Raw genomic sequence first — 17,409 nt, 5'->3', positions numbered from 1 at the left:
TCGGAGAGGTGCCACGGACCTCAATGAGCATCCCGACGGATTGGAATTTTATAACAGCAATTGTTTCTCTCTCTTTCTCTATTTTTTTTCGTGTGTGTGTGTATGTGTGCATGTTCTGCGCCTTTGGTAAAGAAAGAAAGAACAACCAATGCGTTGTTTCTCCAACACTAGTGTGTCCAACAATGAGTACAGGCTGCAAAGGAAAGCAGTGAATTCTAAACTTCCTCTATTGCCTCTTCCCGAAATTAAAGGCATAGGCCTCCTATTTCTATTCGAAGATATTTTTACTTCTAGTTTCAGTAAAAGCGGGGTCGTGAAGCATGCAGATTGTATTGCGTTGTTAGTTTCGTATTTTTTTTTTTTTTTTTTTAATTTAGTGCAATTGCTGGTGCTAGTGTCAGTTGTGGATATGTGAATGTGTTTGCGGGGCTATGATTAACTTTTATTTCTTTATAACGATTATTTCTATTTCGTCTTTGTGTTTTGAACAAATTCTCCTTTTTTATGAGTAATGATGAAGTTTAAAAACTTAGTGACGTGCTCTAAAATTACTTGATACAGGGAACATCACCTACGTGGCATTGTTTCGGTCCGATATCTGCATTTGAAGACCTTGGGTAAGTACATAGATCGTTCATTAATTTTTAATTTGTATTTGCACGGTTTGTATTGCATTTTATTTAGCGTAGTTGGCATTTGATCACGAGGAAACTGATATAATATATTGTTTCGTTTGATTGAGAAAACTACAAGAGATAGCTATTTAAAATGTGTTTGAAACTATTTTCGAAATCATGACTATGCTACCTCATTATCGGCGGATGCGATATTTTGTATCCGCGCAGACTTCTAGTCATGAGAAACTCAACTTTGTGTCCTGCTGCTTCAGCTTCATTTAAGAACTGGTTTAGACAATCTGCTACTTCGTTCTTTTGTTTTATAAAAGAACATTCTCCGAAATTTGCTGTAATCTTTAAAGCACACACAGTACTTAGCTTCACCGATTGATTTTACTGACATGGGTCCAGTCACATCAACATTTGTTTGTTCACCGACCGTGAGGCTTCTTACCGTACGCGATTTGAACGGGAGACGATGAGCTTTTCCAATTGCACACCTATCACAAAATACTTCATCTTCTTCCTTCACAGTATTGATGCCCACTTGCCGTAAAACATCCTTCAAGTGACGCTTATTTTGGTGACCTAACCTTTCGTGGTACACTTGTGAGGGGTTACCGGTTGTTGCTACATACACTTCTCTTGGAGTTTCAGGTTTTATAGCACGCATATTTATTTATTACATACATTTCACCTTGAAGTTTTGCAATGACACACATAACATCGTTTCTCTCGAAAATTGTACCAGATTTGTTAAAAGCGACAGATACCAGTAGATTATTCTGAGTAGTTTTCCTGATCGAAAACAAATGTTTGTCTACATCAGGAATGTACCACACATCATTCATGATGTCGTCATGCCACTGTTTATTGTAATACACTTGTACTTTAACTGTACCTTTTTCATATGCTAACATAAGTGATCTATTAGCAACATTCACTTATACTGAAGTCGAAAACTGTGTAGTTCTCGAAATATTGCTTAGTAGCAATCATGCGTTGTGAAGCACCATTGTCACAATACCAAATGTCCCTTGGACCTTGGACATTTCGTTCGTATTACTGTCACTTATACTGAATGCACCTCCACTAGGCCTACCTGTTTTCTTTGTGTACTATTTTTGACAATTATTGTCTGAAGAGAGTTTCTTTGGGCATTCTGCAGCCCAGTGGCCCACTTCGGAACAAATTCTACATGGAAATTTTTGCTTGACTCGTTGAACTGACTTTTTACTTTGCTTCTAGCACTGTTTTATATTACTCGATTTGGCATAACTTAGGGAGGGGGTACCCGAAAGGCTAGATTCACTCACAAAAGCACTGGAATCACTGCGAATGTCTTCTGTTCGCATTTGGATTGCACACAGTTTTTCTGTCAACAAATTAACTGTCTGGTTTCTCATATCGATAGTTTCCCACACATTCTTAAATTCGTGATATTTTTGTCCCAAAGTTGACAGAATTCTTCCCACGAGCATTGTTTCGGGTAACGCCCTGCTTCTTCAGTTATTAATTCAGCTTCACAGACAGTTTCTGTAGCTTGGCTATGTAACTACTGATGTCTTGTGTTCGATCCCACTCGGTGGTATAGAATGCTTCCATTAACATGATCAGTCGTTGAGTGCTACTTTGCTCAAACCTATTGCACAGTTTATCCCATATGTCTTTAGCATTCTTACATGTCAGCACTAACTCGGACACTGATTTACTCACAGTACTAGCAATTAGACTTGCGGCTTTCGCATTGGCCTTCTTCCATTCAGATGCTGCTTTCTTTTGTTGTTCACTAGCACCGGTATCAGGAACTTCAGGCTTGGTTCAAGTCCCATCAGTGATATTTTCTAAGCCGTATTGCTCGAATTGAAAACCCATTTGCCATTTCCACTCTTCTGGACCTTCCAGTTTCTCATCTGCACTTTAAATTCTGTTGCCATTGTTCACAGACAGTTCACTTCAGATGCACGTAAAAAGAACATTGTTCCACGCGTAAAGTACAAGGTTGGTCTAACCACGGACTGCTACCATGTTGGGATTTTTTAACCAAAAATTATGTATGCTAATATGTTAAATGGGTTTCGAGTACTTGAAAGATACTACTAATCTATTTAAGTAACGTATTATACAGTATTTTGAATGGATCTTAACAAGACATGCAAACTGCACTACACAAAAGGAACGATGACTTTCTTTCTCTTTTTGGCGCTGTCTATGTATCGCTGGTTTTTTGTTTTCAGTGTTGACAGCTACACACTGAGTTTATGTACAACAATTTTTCAACAAATATCGATAGTCGATTGTGATGACTGGCCGCCAATATCGTCAACTTTAACGATGAATGGCTTTTGCCATACTCCAAATCATGCCAGTGGTTCTCACAGAAAGTTTGAAGGTGTTTTAGAGGAAATATATTTGGGAGCCCATGAAATCTATGGGCGGCCCTGGATGTGAATACCGACATGGCAATGACCACATTTAGGTGGGTTGTCTAATAATGTCGGTTTGCCAAGTATCCATTTAGAAATATATATATACTATAATTATTTATTTTGGAAATTTAGTCACCCTCTAATGAACCTCCATAATTCTTCAAAAAGAATACTCGCTTATGTATCCGAAATATTGCAAAGTATTTCTTCTTCTTCTTGTTCACCTCAACCATAGGTTGGTGGGCAACATGGAAAGTTTAAAACTTCTCTTTTATGGGAGAGTTGTTTTATACTTTGATAAGGTCGGGAAAGTATTTCAGTTTCTAGAAATACAATTAGGTTAGCCATGTGGCTTGTACTATTTCCGCTTTACATAAATTACCTTTCACAAAGAATAATTGCAACTAAGCTTACATGCATACGTCATTATCAGAGTTAATTCTATTTCATCACTATAAAACAAAACTTCATTTGTGATATTTTATTAATTCTGGACTTAAACATCAATGAATGTACATATCTAAATTCTTTTACTTATTTCAGCTTGGAAAGAAGAGGTTTCCTAAAGTTTCCTTATTTGAGAACTTCAATGGAATTCAGATGTTATCAGAGAAGTTCAATCTCCTCCCTGGAGAAAAACCCAAAACATATCCATCTATATATCCTCGAGGGGAGGCCATTGAGATCCCTCCTTGGCTTATATTTGATAAACAGGTATGCATACTTAATTTTATCTTTTCATTGTCTAAATTACGTTGTTTTTACCTATATAATTTAACTTAACTAACGATAGCAGATCAAATAATTACTCACATAACAAGATCATCGTATTAGGGTGAGTTAAAAGATTCGTAAATAGATGGCAGCACGTCTCAAAAAAAAAAAAAAAACTCTTAAGGTCAAAAGAGTTAAACCGAGCTTCCGGTGATTTTAAGTTGGGGGATGTGTTGTCAGCATATCTGAATTTCCATCGCTGTTGTTGCTGTTTTCCTTCAGCGGAGTCTGCTACTTCTGTCATTCAAGTAGTTGCCGAATTATCTTCACGACCATGATTGTTAACGGTAACGAAATCGATAGGCGTAGCGGGATTCGACCGGATTTCGGTTCCGTTTCCAGGACTTAAAGAGATTTTCTGATGAAAAAAAAAAAAAAAAAAAAGTTTCGTATTTCTTACTGACTACGAGAAAATCGATTCCACTCTCGGAATCGAAAGTGATTTTCTAAGAAAATCAATTCTGGTTCTAGAACCGAAACCATCATGAAGGTCGAAGTGAAATTACAGAATAAAGAGAAATATATTTTGTAACAAAATCGCTGTAAGTTTTCTCTTTGAGTTATCGTTATTCAACATCTTCTACACCTTGTAACGACCTTTAGTTAACTATGTTTGTAAATGATATCAGAATATACTTCGGTTCTCTTCTGGAATACTGTTTTCGGTTCCATAAACAGAACATATATATATATATATATATATATATATATATCGATTCTCTCTTCCAGAAGTATGCGGAATTAAGACGTTTATTAGATTCCGGAACCAGACTTCAGAACATCTTCGATCCTGTTACCAATAACGATACGAGTGAACACCTCACTGTCAACATCATCTGCTTTCTCGTATATATATGTATATAAAATGAACGTAATGGTGGAATGGAGAAAGTGGGGGGTGAACAAGAGAAACTTGAGAAAACCCACGCTTATGTGTGTTGTTTGTCCACCATAAAGCCCATTTGACGAGAAGCTTTCCGTGATATTCTTATAGCATTGATTTACTTAAGTTATCTCACCGAAATCCGTTGTCCAGTATGGCTCGACTCATAATTCCCTCAATTTTGCACGTGAGTGTTGAAAATTTCGTAAAAAGAAATAATTGAGTCAATAATAATTAGATAATCCGCGTACTCTTTTGATATTTGTTTTATTCCTTATTAAGAGAATTATCGTGTTTTATTTATTGAAACATGTGGTGTAAAACGAAGAGACGTCAACAACTGATAAAACAAAATTACGAAACGAAAAACGAAAGAACACAAATTGTTTTGTCAGTATTGATTTGATGCCTCCCAACATAAATATACAGGAACTTATAGTTTCACTCCAGGTGTATATGTTGTGTATGTGTATGTGATACTTTATTTCTCTCAATAACCACTGAAATCAAATCTGAATCTAAATCAAATTTGGTGGGGAAGTAGTCTGTCGTCTAAGAGACGACCAAGAAAGTATGCTTTTCATAACTTTACACGCCGGGAGTTCTGATTTCGATTCACCTACTGTATTCCACTTGTTGTATCTTCAGCTAAAGTTTAAATATCTATGTTTTGAATTTGACTATTTTTTGTGTGAATATTGGCGCATTTTAAAATAAAATTAATTGGAAAGATGGCGTTCTATTACCTTTTGATAATAGTGACTTGTTTACATGTAGTTTGAGTATCGTATCCAGTGTTTGAAGACTTCTTATTGTTGATGTAAGGTATATAAAGAGCTCTTATGAAAAGCTCAACAGATTTATCGTTAAAGAAACGTTGTTATTCCCTATTCTTGTAACATATTCCTTAAAAAAAAAAAAAAAAAAAAAAAAAAAAAAAAAAAAAAAAAAAAAAAAACATAGGTAAGAAAAAAAATGTTTAATGGGGATACGACGAATGGAAATTAATTATCGAGGTTATAAGTATATCAACGATTTTGAGGCTTTCAGTGCATGTTTCCAGAATTTACAAATAAAAAGTCATTGTGCATCTTCTTTCGTGGTCGATGACGACGCTGAAGATGTCAACAATATATCTCACTGTAGGCTAAAGGAGACTAATAATTAATTGAATGATAATATAGGAATTGGTGCAATAAAAACACGGGAGAAACTCAAGAAATCCTACGGAATCCCTGCTACCAGAAACTAGTTCTCTACCAAAAGGTGTCATTGATGTTATTCCAACTTTTGACTTTTTTTTTATATATATAGCATTTGTAGTAACACAGACACGAGACCTTTTTCCTTCGTACAAAGGAATCAAAATTAAACTCCGACATGGCGCTCTGTACAAAAATTGGAATAACATCACGGACATCTTCAACATCGCCACCAACCATAAACGAAGAAGAATAATGTCTTAAATTTCTGTGCTGTGGAAAGCTACACTGGAAGCCCTAAGATGCTTGTGTTTGCAAGATTTGATATTTTTGTACACATAATCAATGCCTATATAGTTAATTTACATCCATCCGATCTCCATTAAACTTTTTTTTCCCTTACCCATGTCTTGACAATAATGTGATACGACAAAACTTCGACGTGTAAATGATTGCTTGAAGGAAGATGTATTTACGCACGGCCCGCAGGCGTCCAGACTCAGAGCGACATACTAAAACTATGAGAGAGAAATTTAAGGAAAATCTATACTAAAAATAACGTTGATATCATAGCGCGACTGTGTTTTCACATTATGCGACGTTACTTGCGCTAGAAGCTGAGGCTATTGTTTATTGGCTACCAGCCTAATCTGTGCATTTGTTTCTGTATGGCCTACAGTTTAGGTCTACAAAGTACTTACACACAGTTTGGTTACACGTAACTGAATACAAACAAATATGGGGGAGGGAAAAAGAGACTTAAATATGGTCCTTATATAACACAATACAGAAATAAAAACAAGATAAATACTTTTAAACTTATGTGTATGAGCTTCTAGTTTAAGTTGTTAAACAAAAATGAAATAAAAATATTTTAACCCCTTACATGCGTAACCCGTATGTATATACGCTCATTCTAGTTTAATGTCAACTATGTAATTTTTAGGTGCAATTCCTTGTCCCAGTGGTGTAACTTTTTGTTGATTTTTCTTTTAAATTTCGAATGTGTAATTATCAAATGGTACAATTTCTAAGCAGGGTTGATATGTTTAAAATACAATGTATAACACAAATGTTTAAAACATGTTTAAAACGAGAGCTCTTGTTTTATTCAGTTTGTTTTAAATGTTTTAAACATTGTTTTAAACGTGTTTTTTTCGAGGGTAGTTGAACATATTTAAAACAACTAAAATATCAAATAGAAGAAGCAAACAAACACAACCCATTCTCCGCAGGATTTGTGGATGGAGTAAATTACAAGCAGAATTATATTCTTATTATAACAGCAATTACTGAACGAAATTCTGCAAAACAATGTGCGTATGACTAAACCAACAGAAATTTAAGTGAAGTATTTGAACATTTCTTAATTCCAAAAATAACGAAAGTTAAACACACTATACACTATTCTAAAATCCAAATTCACAAATGCAAAACTTCAGTATTTTTTCATCACTATCATTTCCATAATAATAAACAGTTCTTACATCATAAGCTATAAGAAATACTTTGACAAATACAATACAACTCAAAGAAAATAGCAATGACAAAGAGCAAATGACATATTTTAACTAAAGAGTTTTCAAGATACATCTCTATCTGCAACATGGATAACTAACAATGATTAGTGTCTGCGGGATAAAAACAGAATTAAGAACGCAGACAACCAATAGAACGTAATACAAAGAATTGAAAATTTGGACGGATCGAAATTAGGGGAGTTCCTGAAGTTTGGTCTAGCGGTTAGATGGCAAGCAATATCTGTGAGCGTGTAAAAATGTAATATGTATAACTTTTTAGATTATTGTTTTAAACAAAATAAACATTAAAAACATTTTAAACAAAAAAATGCTCTTTTTATTTTTTCAACCCTGTTTCTAAATGTATTATGAGTGTTTTCAGTTAAGTCCCTAAATCTATCATAATGATAGTAAAATAAACATAAATACTGTATGTTATTCAAGCGAAATATCTATTTTCATAATTTCGGGGAGAAGAAAATTCGAATTACATGTCATTGTAATGTTACCAGAAATTACAAGGAGAGAAACGAAAGTGTCACCTAAACATGAACATGTGATAAAAGTTGTATGGGTTACGGAATTTACGGAAAACAGTATATTCCGGCTTTACTGTGGATTACATCACTGTGTGTAGAAACCGATATATGCTTCATATTATCGATATCCGCACTAGAAAGTGACAAGTGTTTAAAATTCCACACAAAAGGAGTTAATCTGTCTGGACTATATCTTCACCGTTATTCATTATATTTGCTGTAATGTTCACTAAATATAATGCTTCTTTCGTTAATCTAGATACTGCGATTTGATGCCTACTTTCAAGAAACGATTCAAGAAGTAAAAGGATGTTCATACGTAATACGAAAGGTCATAATATTTTATTTTCTTGAAGATGGTACCGTGCAAGTGACAGAACCTAAAGTTACTGATAGTGGGATACCTCAAGGTGAGTTGTTAGATCCATATTTAATGTTATCTTTCTTAACTCATAGGAGAATGGCAATTTTACAGTTTATTTTCAAACCTCTTGTCACCTTGGAATATCACGTCTACACGATTATTACGTCGTGCTTGTATTTAGAAATGAGTAATATCGTAAATTCCACTCTTAAGAGGCCCCATCACGGCGAAATTAAAATAGCGCTAATTTTACAGTAATTAAGTGATATCTTCAAATAGATAAAAGATAATTGAAATGTGGAACAAGAGCACCCTAGACAATATTATTTGACATGAGATACTGTTATCACAACTCACTTATCTGCTTTCGATTTCCAGCCATTTAGAAAATCGGCATTTATTTTCGCGTTTCTAAATGGCTGCAAATGAAAAGCTACTAGGTGACTCGTGATAACGGTACCACATGCAAAATAATATTGTCTCGTGCAATCTTTTTACACATTTCGATTATCTTTTATCTATTTGGAGATATCACATAATTACGGGTAAAATTAGCGGTATTTTAATTTTGCAGTGATTAGGCCTTTTAATCTCATGAGGAGGTTAAATATATCTTTGAATTCATATAGATCTCTATCATAGACTGAAGACCTAAACATTTCAGAAAGGATTTATAGTCGAAAAGTAATCGCATAGATTCAACCAGCTCTGTTTTCTCCCTAACTGTATGTTGTATGCCAGTGCCTTAATAAAATTGAAGAAGAAGGAAAAAGCGCATTTACTTTTCTTCTGTATACTGTAAGTACAGTGGAGCATGAGAATGATAAATATTTATGTAATATTCTTAGTGTTTATTGCTTGATTGGAATATAACGTGTCTTTTGAGCATCGAGGCTATATGAGACGTGGACCAACACTTAACATGGAATCCGAAGCACATGAGCTCCCACTGGGAATCGAACCTGGGTCTCACACCGAAAACGGATACGCTAATCATATAGCCACGAAGTAGCTTGTTCAACCCACTATCCAGGGTGCAAAATCCAGGGGGACGGGAATTTCCCCCCACCAAAAATTTTATGCTTGCATTTCCCTCTCACCAAAATCTGTAGGGGGGACACCAATATTAAACTAGAGGGGGAGATGGAAAGCAAATGTCTACGAATATCCACCAAGGCTAAAGAAGACGGTCATGATGAGAGTGATGATAATAGTGGATTAAGAAAGTGAAACGAATCGGGAGGACCCCAAGAAAACCTTCACATACAGTGTTTGTATACCACAAGTAGAATTTGGTGCAAGCTGGATCCAGCCAGGAATCCCACCCACCTGAAATGAGCGCTCTACCACTGACGCAACGCGCCTTTTCGTTGTGCTTTCAAGTATTTGCACTGAAATCATATCTGTTATTTATAATAACATATTCTTGCTAATAATACAGTACAATACAGATACATAGGTAACCAGATATCTGAGCGACCAAACTGAAACACTAAAAACTTAGCGAAGAAACGGGAATTTCATAAATAATAATAAAAACTATACTCTGACTCTACAGTTCGTGGGGATCTATGGCTGGCCAGGTGGACCGCTTCAGCTTCGTAGGTTTAATGCTTGGTTAGCACATCGGTTCTCAGGTGCTATTATTTCTGACTTCTAGATCTCATTCCGCTATTTTCGTGAATACAGTCTTCAATATGATAGTAAACACAACGGGACTATGAACCCACGGGAGTCTAACCCTGGACCATACACACCGAGGTGTATATTAAATGCAGTAGATAAGTGTACCAATTTAGGTTAAATGAATAAATAACGTTATTAAAGTATTTTAAATTACAATGACCACTAGTTTGGACATTTATTATTAGTAGTATTACATTACCTGACCAGCGTACGAGTGCTGGAATCCAGTTTTGGAACTAAAATACAAACAACAGTGTTTCTAACCGGATTACTTGTAATGAATCTATTACAGTTATTTTTGTCCTGTTCGTAATAAACCACTTCATGCATATGTTCAAGTTAAGACAAACACAGTTTCAAAATTCATAGAAATTATTTTCAGAATACTTGAAGAGACTGAAAAAAAAAAAAAAAAAAAAAAAAAACAGTACATACACCCTCCATATTAATTTGGTAACAACTTGCGAATAAATTAACCTCAGTGTTGTGCAAAGAAACACGAAGAACTTCATAGCATTCGAGTGCAAGGAATTCCTACTTCTCCTATTAACAAAACCTCGAAGTTAATCTTTGAGAATCAAAGTTATACTTTGGCAACTGCGCTTTTATTGTTTAAAGCAAGTTCTATTGTGTAGTTTTGAGATAAGACGTCTTCGAAATTGCGATCAAGTTGGACCATGAGATTTCCGATCGATTGTTTAAGCAGTGTCTTGAGTAATAAAATTCTTTTCCATTGAGATCATTTTCGGAGCTGCAAATGTCCGGTCAGAGAGAAACTGATAATCTTTTACCGTCATACTCCTAACTGCCTCCGAAGCAGACTTGGATCCACCCCTGATTGAGATAGTAGATAAAGATAACTCTCCCTCTGATGTCTAACCTGTCATTATTTGGCATGGTTTGGTAATTTAAAAAAATCCAGTATTTCTGCCATATTTTGAAAACTTTATTTAAAAGAAATATACCCAGTGTTACATTGGAGGTGATAGGGGAGCGATTAAAGTTTAAAGTGGGGTACCTGACAATTGAAGGTTCCTTGTCCTTACAAGGAATTGAACTCCAGTGAAATTCAGAAAAAATGAAATGAAATCTTTCAGTTTTACGTCCCACGGTTATGCCGGTTAGGCTAAAGGAGACGATGATGATGAGAGATGAATGAAATGATGGAATGAAGAAAGTGGGAGGAAAGGGGAGTACCACGAGAAAACCCCACGAACACGGTGGTTGTCCACCACAAAGTCCACACGGCGGGAGCTGGGATCGAACCAGGGACCCCAAGCACCGGAGGTGAACGCTCTACCACTGAGCCACCGCGCCTCAGAAAAAAATGAATTACATATTTAAAAAAAGAAATACAAAATACATTTTCAGAGTAACTCTTACAGGCATTATGTTATAAAATTAATGTTACTTCTGAAACTGATTAGAGTGAACAGATATGTATTTGAATAACAAAACTACTTGCATAAGTTTTCAAGTACCAAGTTTGAAGAACGAAGTTTGTCTTCCACTGTTATTTCATTGCTCAAAGATACCGATGATGAAACAATTAACCGGAAATCACGCAGCCACTTCTTACATCAATTCATGAAGAAGATGATGAGTGCCAATGTTAGGTACCTAAGTTCAGTATTAGCATTAAAAAAAAGAAAGAAAAAAAAAACTACTCAACCTCTTGCAACCATACGTAGCACATTTTAAAACTTAGACTTGAAATAAAAATACAACTGTTCAAAGATGATAGCCTTTGTTTTTGAATTTCAAATGTGGACAACATTATAGGGCTTTTAAGATAGAGGAGAGGGAGGGGGAGGTTTTGTTAAACAAGACCGTACATCTGATATGTTTGAATTATATGCAACTTGTGCTTACGGGCTAAACTCAGTCCTCTGAAGTGAATCGACAAACGATTATGTATTACAGACACAAAAGCACTAAGCTCCCAAGTTTTAAAATTATATTGTGTATGAAAACAGTAGAATTAATTCTTTGTCACCTAAGATCTAGAATTTGAAAGAAATTCAGAGGGAGTTCAAGGGGAATTTCTGTACTCATAAATAAAAGTTGTGAGTTTATTATGTGTTGAAGCAATGATACTTACGCTTATATTACCCATACGCTGATGTTTTATCAATTCTTTTATTCCACATTGCTGGATTACGATAATAATCCTTAAAGAAATATGCACTGTAATTGGGTTTTACAAGTCAATCCCGAATAGCAAGCTATCCAATCGCATAGCCCTTTAAAAATGAAGGAAAAATTTCTTCTTCACCTCCTTTTCCCCCAAATGGTTCACATTCATCGAAAAAATGAAATTTCTTTAGTTTAACGTCCCATGATTATGCTCTTTATGCTAGAGAAGACAGATGATTAATAAAAGTAAAATTAATTGTAAAATTAATTTTTGAGCTCTCACTGGGATTTCAACCCAGAACTACGTACAACAAAGACACATGCGTTAGCCAATAGACCAACGGAGAGGACTTCGACAGTTCTCGAGTGGAGACGTATCGGAATTCTTTCTTGGCTAAAACTCGAGAAAATAATTTATTTATCAACCGATAAACATACATTTAAAACAAACACAAGCATCATGAGCTTTAAGTTGATTTAAACTTACAGTTACAAGGTATTGCGCAAGTCTTTAAGCTATAAACCCTTAATTAATCTTTTAATCATTGACATCGTTATTCCTGCGTTTTACAGGTTGTTCCTGCCTTATAATGAAATCAAATAAAACGTAACCAACTTTTATACAATCTGCTTAATACATGGTAGAAACTCACTTGCGTGCTATGTTGTTCTGAAATTGTTAATTTCCATTCATGTCTTTATCCACAATATATCTGGATTACTGCAGGAATAACCATTCCTGCATTCAATAATAACTACAAAATTTACGGCGCTCTTTATTAAGCGAAACAGATTAGACTACTGTAAACATGTAAACTGCAACTTTTACAAATCGTTGGATACACTGCAGAGAGACACTCTCCGCTCCCCTGTCCCACCGCGCTTACCTAGAAACTGATGTAAACACAACAGCAGCGCCCTCCGCGAAAAACCGCACTAACATCCTGGTCAGGTAATACTACTACTACGGTGCTAATAATAATAATAATAATAATAATAATAATAATCCATGAGGATTTCAACTTTTTAGAGCAGCCACTTCATGTGTGAAGCACAGTCAAGCATTAATGTGGATCGCTGAACTTCTTCCCACCATTTTCAAACGATTTCGCACCCTGTCACTATACTCTGTGCAGATATTGTGCACCAAACTCTGACTTTCGATGCATGTACAGGTTGTTCCACGGAGCTACTTGGCCACGTGTCAGTGTTAAGAGTTGATATTAAGATTCCAGGTTGGCGACAAACCTGAAAAACCAGGAAATGTAAACGACTTTCGATTTGTTAAAAATAAGATATTAAAAACATTTGAAATAAAAAAATTTAAGACTATATCAAATGTGGTTGAGTGCTGTTTGTTTTTAATTGTCAACTTCAAAGTTAGTGTTTTCCATTAATGATCTGTATTTGTGCGTATTATTTTTACTTTCACTTGTACAGTGAAATATCATATTGGTGAATCATCCACAATATACGGTTGGATCAACGATCCAATAAGAAATTCATTTTCGATGCACACATAATTCCAAGTTTTTTTTTTTTTTTTTTTTTTCGTTTCCGCTAGTTTCGATTTTATCAGAATTTCCTGTCTTGCATTAAATGAAGGTAGCTTGTTTTCGTTGTAATGTATATTAATTCGCAAAGAGTTTATAATTCCGTTGTAACGTATAGCAATTATGTAAGTCCTTATGAGTTTAGGAAAAGAGCCGATAAAGTTGCACATCAGCATATGTATTAGGTCAGTACTCAGTGGATACGCAGACTAATTTCATCCGACTCTTAACCTTTAAATGGCTTACAGATACCAAAGTGTACTTTCTATTTTGTGCTTATAATGCAATATTTATTGTTGTACGTTTGTAGTGCATATCTAGTAATTTTTCATTAATAATTATACATTTGTAATGATTTAATTCTAATGAGCCGTCTCGTAAGTTTTAAAAAATATTGTTTATTCGTATTTTAAAATTATTCTGGCATTAAAAATAATGCGAACAATATTTATGGTAAATGGGTTCAATTAAAGGTTGAATCTTCATATGTGTCTAGTCATTCTTTGAGACTTTTTTTTTCAATGTCAAATCGAAATATTCAAAACAATGCCTTTTTTTTAGACTAGACATATAACAAATACTTTGTAACTGAGATGCAGCTTCTAAGAGAGGTCCATAAAATCTGTTCTGGGAATTGGAGGGTGTGCTTCCATGAGGACACCACTCTTAGTATCTCTTTCCAAAAATAAAGACTAGATGTCTTTATTTAGCAGTTCGTAATCAAATTGAAGACAAGATAAAGGGACGGTCAGAGTTTGTAATTCAAATTATCGTAAATTAAGATTAATAATGTATTTCCAGTGCCCTGTGGAAGTAACGATGCTTCATGATATGAAATACTTGTTTCAATATTGACATCTTCATACCTTGTTGTAGAAAAAAAAAATTGTAAATGGGATTTCCATCATGTTCCTGTGTTGCTGTTCTCTATTTTGTTTTTCGCAAAAATCCTTAGATATCGGAACTAGGAACGCAAACAGGTCCTTCCATACTGACAGTTCATTATCACGTGTTACATTGAATGAAGGAAACAGATCCAAATGATCGATCATTTTTTTTCAGGGTGCAGGTTTGAAATATTGTGCATTTTGATACTAACTTCTATACAAATTTCGTGGTGTAATCGGTAGAATGTTCACTTCTGGGGCTAAAGTTCCTGTGTTCAAACCATGGGTGAGCAATATAGCGTGATAAATAAACACCAAATGGGCAGGTTCTTTTTTCGGAGTTCTTTCGCTCCCTCCTTTATTCACATTCCTTTCGTTCTTATATCATTAAGAACGTTAAACTAATAGTTTAATGTCAAGTATAAATGGCAAGCAATGAGTTTTCGTCTGTGAATAATCATAAAGCGTCTTCGGAATATGTGAAAATATGAAATTTCAATGATTAACTTCTTTTACTTTTGTAAATGATGTTCCGATACACGATTTTTTAATTATTATTATTATTATTATTATTATTATTATTATTATTATTATTATTATTTTCAGGAATAAATTGTTCTTTGCTCGCTTTCTGGCGTGAGAATTTAGTGTACTTTCGCGTTATGGTTTGTTGCTGGAAAACAGAATTTTGTAAATACTTGAATATGTGAACCTATTAGTTAATACAAACTAATAAAAATATAGTTTCAAGAAATTTCAAATAAAGAAATAGCAACCTGAGAACGAGTGTGTACGCTTTATTATCGTGTATTAAGCGCACGATCCTGTTTCATTGTTTACGTGTTTTAGTTCTTCATCTTTATTTCTTATGGTAAATATATAACAATATTTAAATACCTAGCCTAAACACAAAAACTGGCTGTATCCCAAATGGGAAAAGAAGTAGCAAATGCAGCTTGATATGTTGAAATGGATCGAGGCAGCGTTTGTTGGGAAAGAAAAATACGTTATATAATTGTCAGCAATAGGCTTTTACTTACGACACACATTGTTGTATAGAAAGGAGGTATTGTTAAAGAGCTGGAGTGCACAGTAATAACTTTCTACTGGTCTAGCGTAGTTGTTCAAGTTCCAGAGGCAGGATTGAAAGTGAAGAAATGTTATAGTGTTCGATGTTTGCTGTATACAGTGTTTCTATGAAGATAAGAAGAAACATGTCAGTTTCCAAGTACTCCAAGATCACGTTAGTTCTTTATCATGGATTCGAAAAGTACTAGGTGACAAGTTTTTTGCTCGCTGCAGCATTTGTCAGAGGGTCTTTTTTGTTGAGTAACAACGGTAAGCGATAGCAAATCACATGGAAGGTAAAAAATATATGTAAATGGTCATTTCAATATTAGGAACAGTTATGTCTTTGTGAATCAAGAAAACAAGCCAGTACCTTCTGACTCAGAGCATCATCCTGTTTGCACCTCATCTGTACAGAACTTAAAATTTAGTGGTAATGTTGCATACTCAAATGTGGATTCTACGATTCAAGTGGGTACGAGTTGGGGAACGAAACAAAGTAGTTTACAGGATTTTTTACTAAAAGATAGCATTATAAAAGCAGAGTTACTTTGATGTATTGAAAGTATAATGACATATATCAATGCACACTCCTGCTAAAGATGTGAAAGTGGTGAGATTGCCTGGAAAATGCAGCCTCAACGTGCCAAAATAACATACACTTTAGTTTATGGGTTTTCGCTATACTTTAGAAGTGAACTAATTCAGTTGTTGATGGAGGCATAAATGTGCGATCCTGGAGTGCCGTAAAGGGCAAGTGTAAACACGTTATTTGACATGGGCATTTTGGGGAAATTCTACAACTTCTTACCTTTTAATCGCCTTGAAAGAGGCGCTTTCACCTTTGAACTTCAAACAAAATAGTTCAAATTTCAATGGATGACCCTAATATAAAATTTAGATTTCTGAATATCTTCAGGTCAGATGTCAAGACGTTGCCAAATGATCCTTTAACACTAGAGAAAGCTGTGAGTTACTTCCTTTTCGCGGAGCATTTAAGGCTGTAATTGAGGTAACGAACTGGAGAATCGTTAAATTTCTAAAAGCTTTGAACAATTTATTTAAGGATGTCATATAACACGCGTGCTGGGTACACCTATAGAGGCTCAGGAAGTTTCGTTCTGTGATGGCTTGAAAATAGTTGTGTTGTCCAGCGAGCCATTGACATTTATCTGTATATTCTGTTGTATATTGTAAGGTTCCACATGTCTTCACATCATGCTGTAACCATGTGTCTACTACACGTGCTTGCAGTAAATAAACACACTTAACACACTTCAGACAACAATAACGAAGAGGAATCGTCCATCATCGCCACCATTCGACTTGTGACTCAGAGCCAAGCAGTCAGCAACAAAATGGTACAAAAAAGGAGAGCACACCGTAAGAATTATCAATCTCACCCGGTTGATCAAACTACCAAAAGCCCTAAGGCGCCTGGCCATTGGATTCCTTCCACTTACTTACCTATATATTAGAAGAAACTTTACTTGTAATATATTTGTATTCAAGAGGAACATTTTGAAATAAAGGGTGATGGGAAAGTCCAATCTCCCGTGTACCGTATTTTGCTCTACCCTATAGAATACAGAGAATTTTACAATATTCAACGTGTCAGGAAGGATAAGAAAGTTCCGAGGTCTTCAAACTATAGCTACTAGATCGTTTCACGTATATTGAAAGAACATACAATACTTATTCCTAAACTTACATTTTTAAGGCACTTGCTTCAGAAGTAGAGCCATTCTTTA

General features: G+C 35.0%; 1 protein-coding gene across 5 annotated transcripts in view; it reads left to right on the top strand.

The window, feature by feature from the left end:
* LOC145693551 (EF-hand domain-containing family member C2-like) overlaps positions 1–17,409 on the top strand; it is a 99,576-nt gene that overhangs the window by 10,929 nt on the left and 71,238 nt on the right. For 4 of the 5 annotated variants that reach the window (XM_081769638.1, XM_081769637.1, XM_081769641.1 and 1 more), the window contains exons 2-3: positions 3,590–3,760; positions 8,224–8,374. In XM_081769638.1, coding sequence (XP_081625764.1) covers positions 3,647–3,760; positions 8,224–8,374 — 265 coding nt within the window. In that variant the 5' untranslated portion in view covers positions 3,590–3,646. Of the gene's footprint in view, positions 1–594; positions 618–3,589; positions 3,761–8,223; positions 8,375–17,409 lie in introns of those variants that run through there. The other variant, XM_081769642.1, reaches the window with a different exon arrangement.

The sequence above is a fragment of the Thermobia domestica genome, chromosome 8 (genome assembly GCF_964235325.1).
Source record: "Thermobia domestica chromosome 8, izTheDome1.hap1.1, whole genome shotgun sequence".
Taxonomy (NCBI): domain Eukaryota; kingdom Metazoa; phylum Arthropoda; class Insecta; order Zygentoma; family Lepismatidae; genus Thermobia; species Thermobia domestica.
The sequence above is the reverse complement of the archived record's forward strand: the minus strand, read 5'-3'. Positions and strand labels throughout refer to the sequence as shown.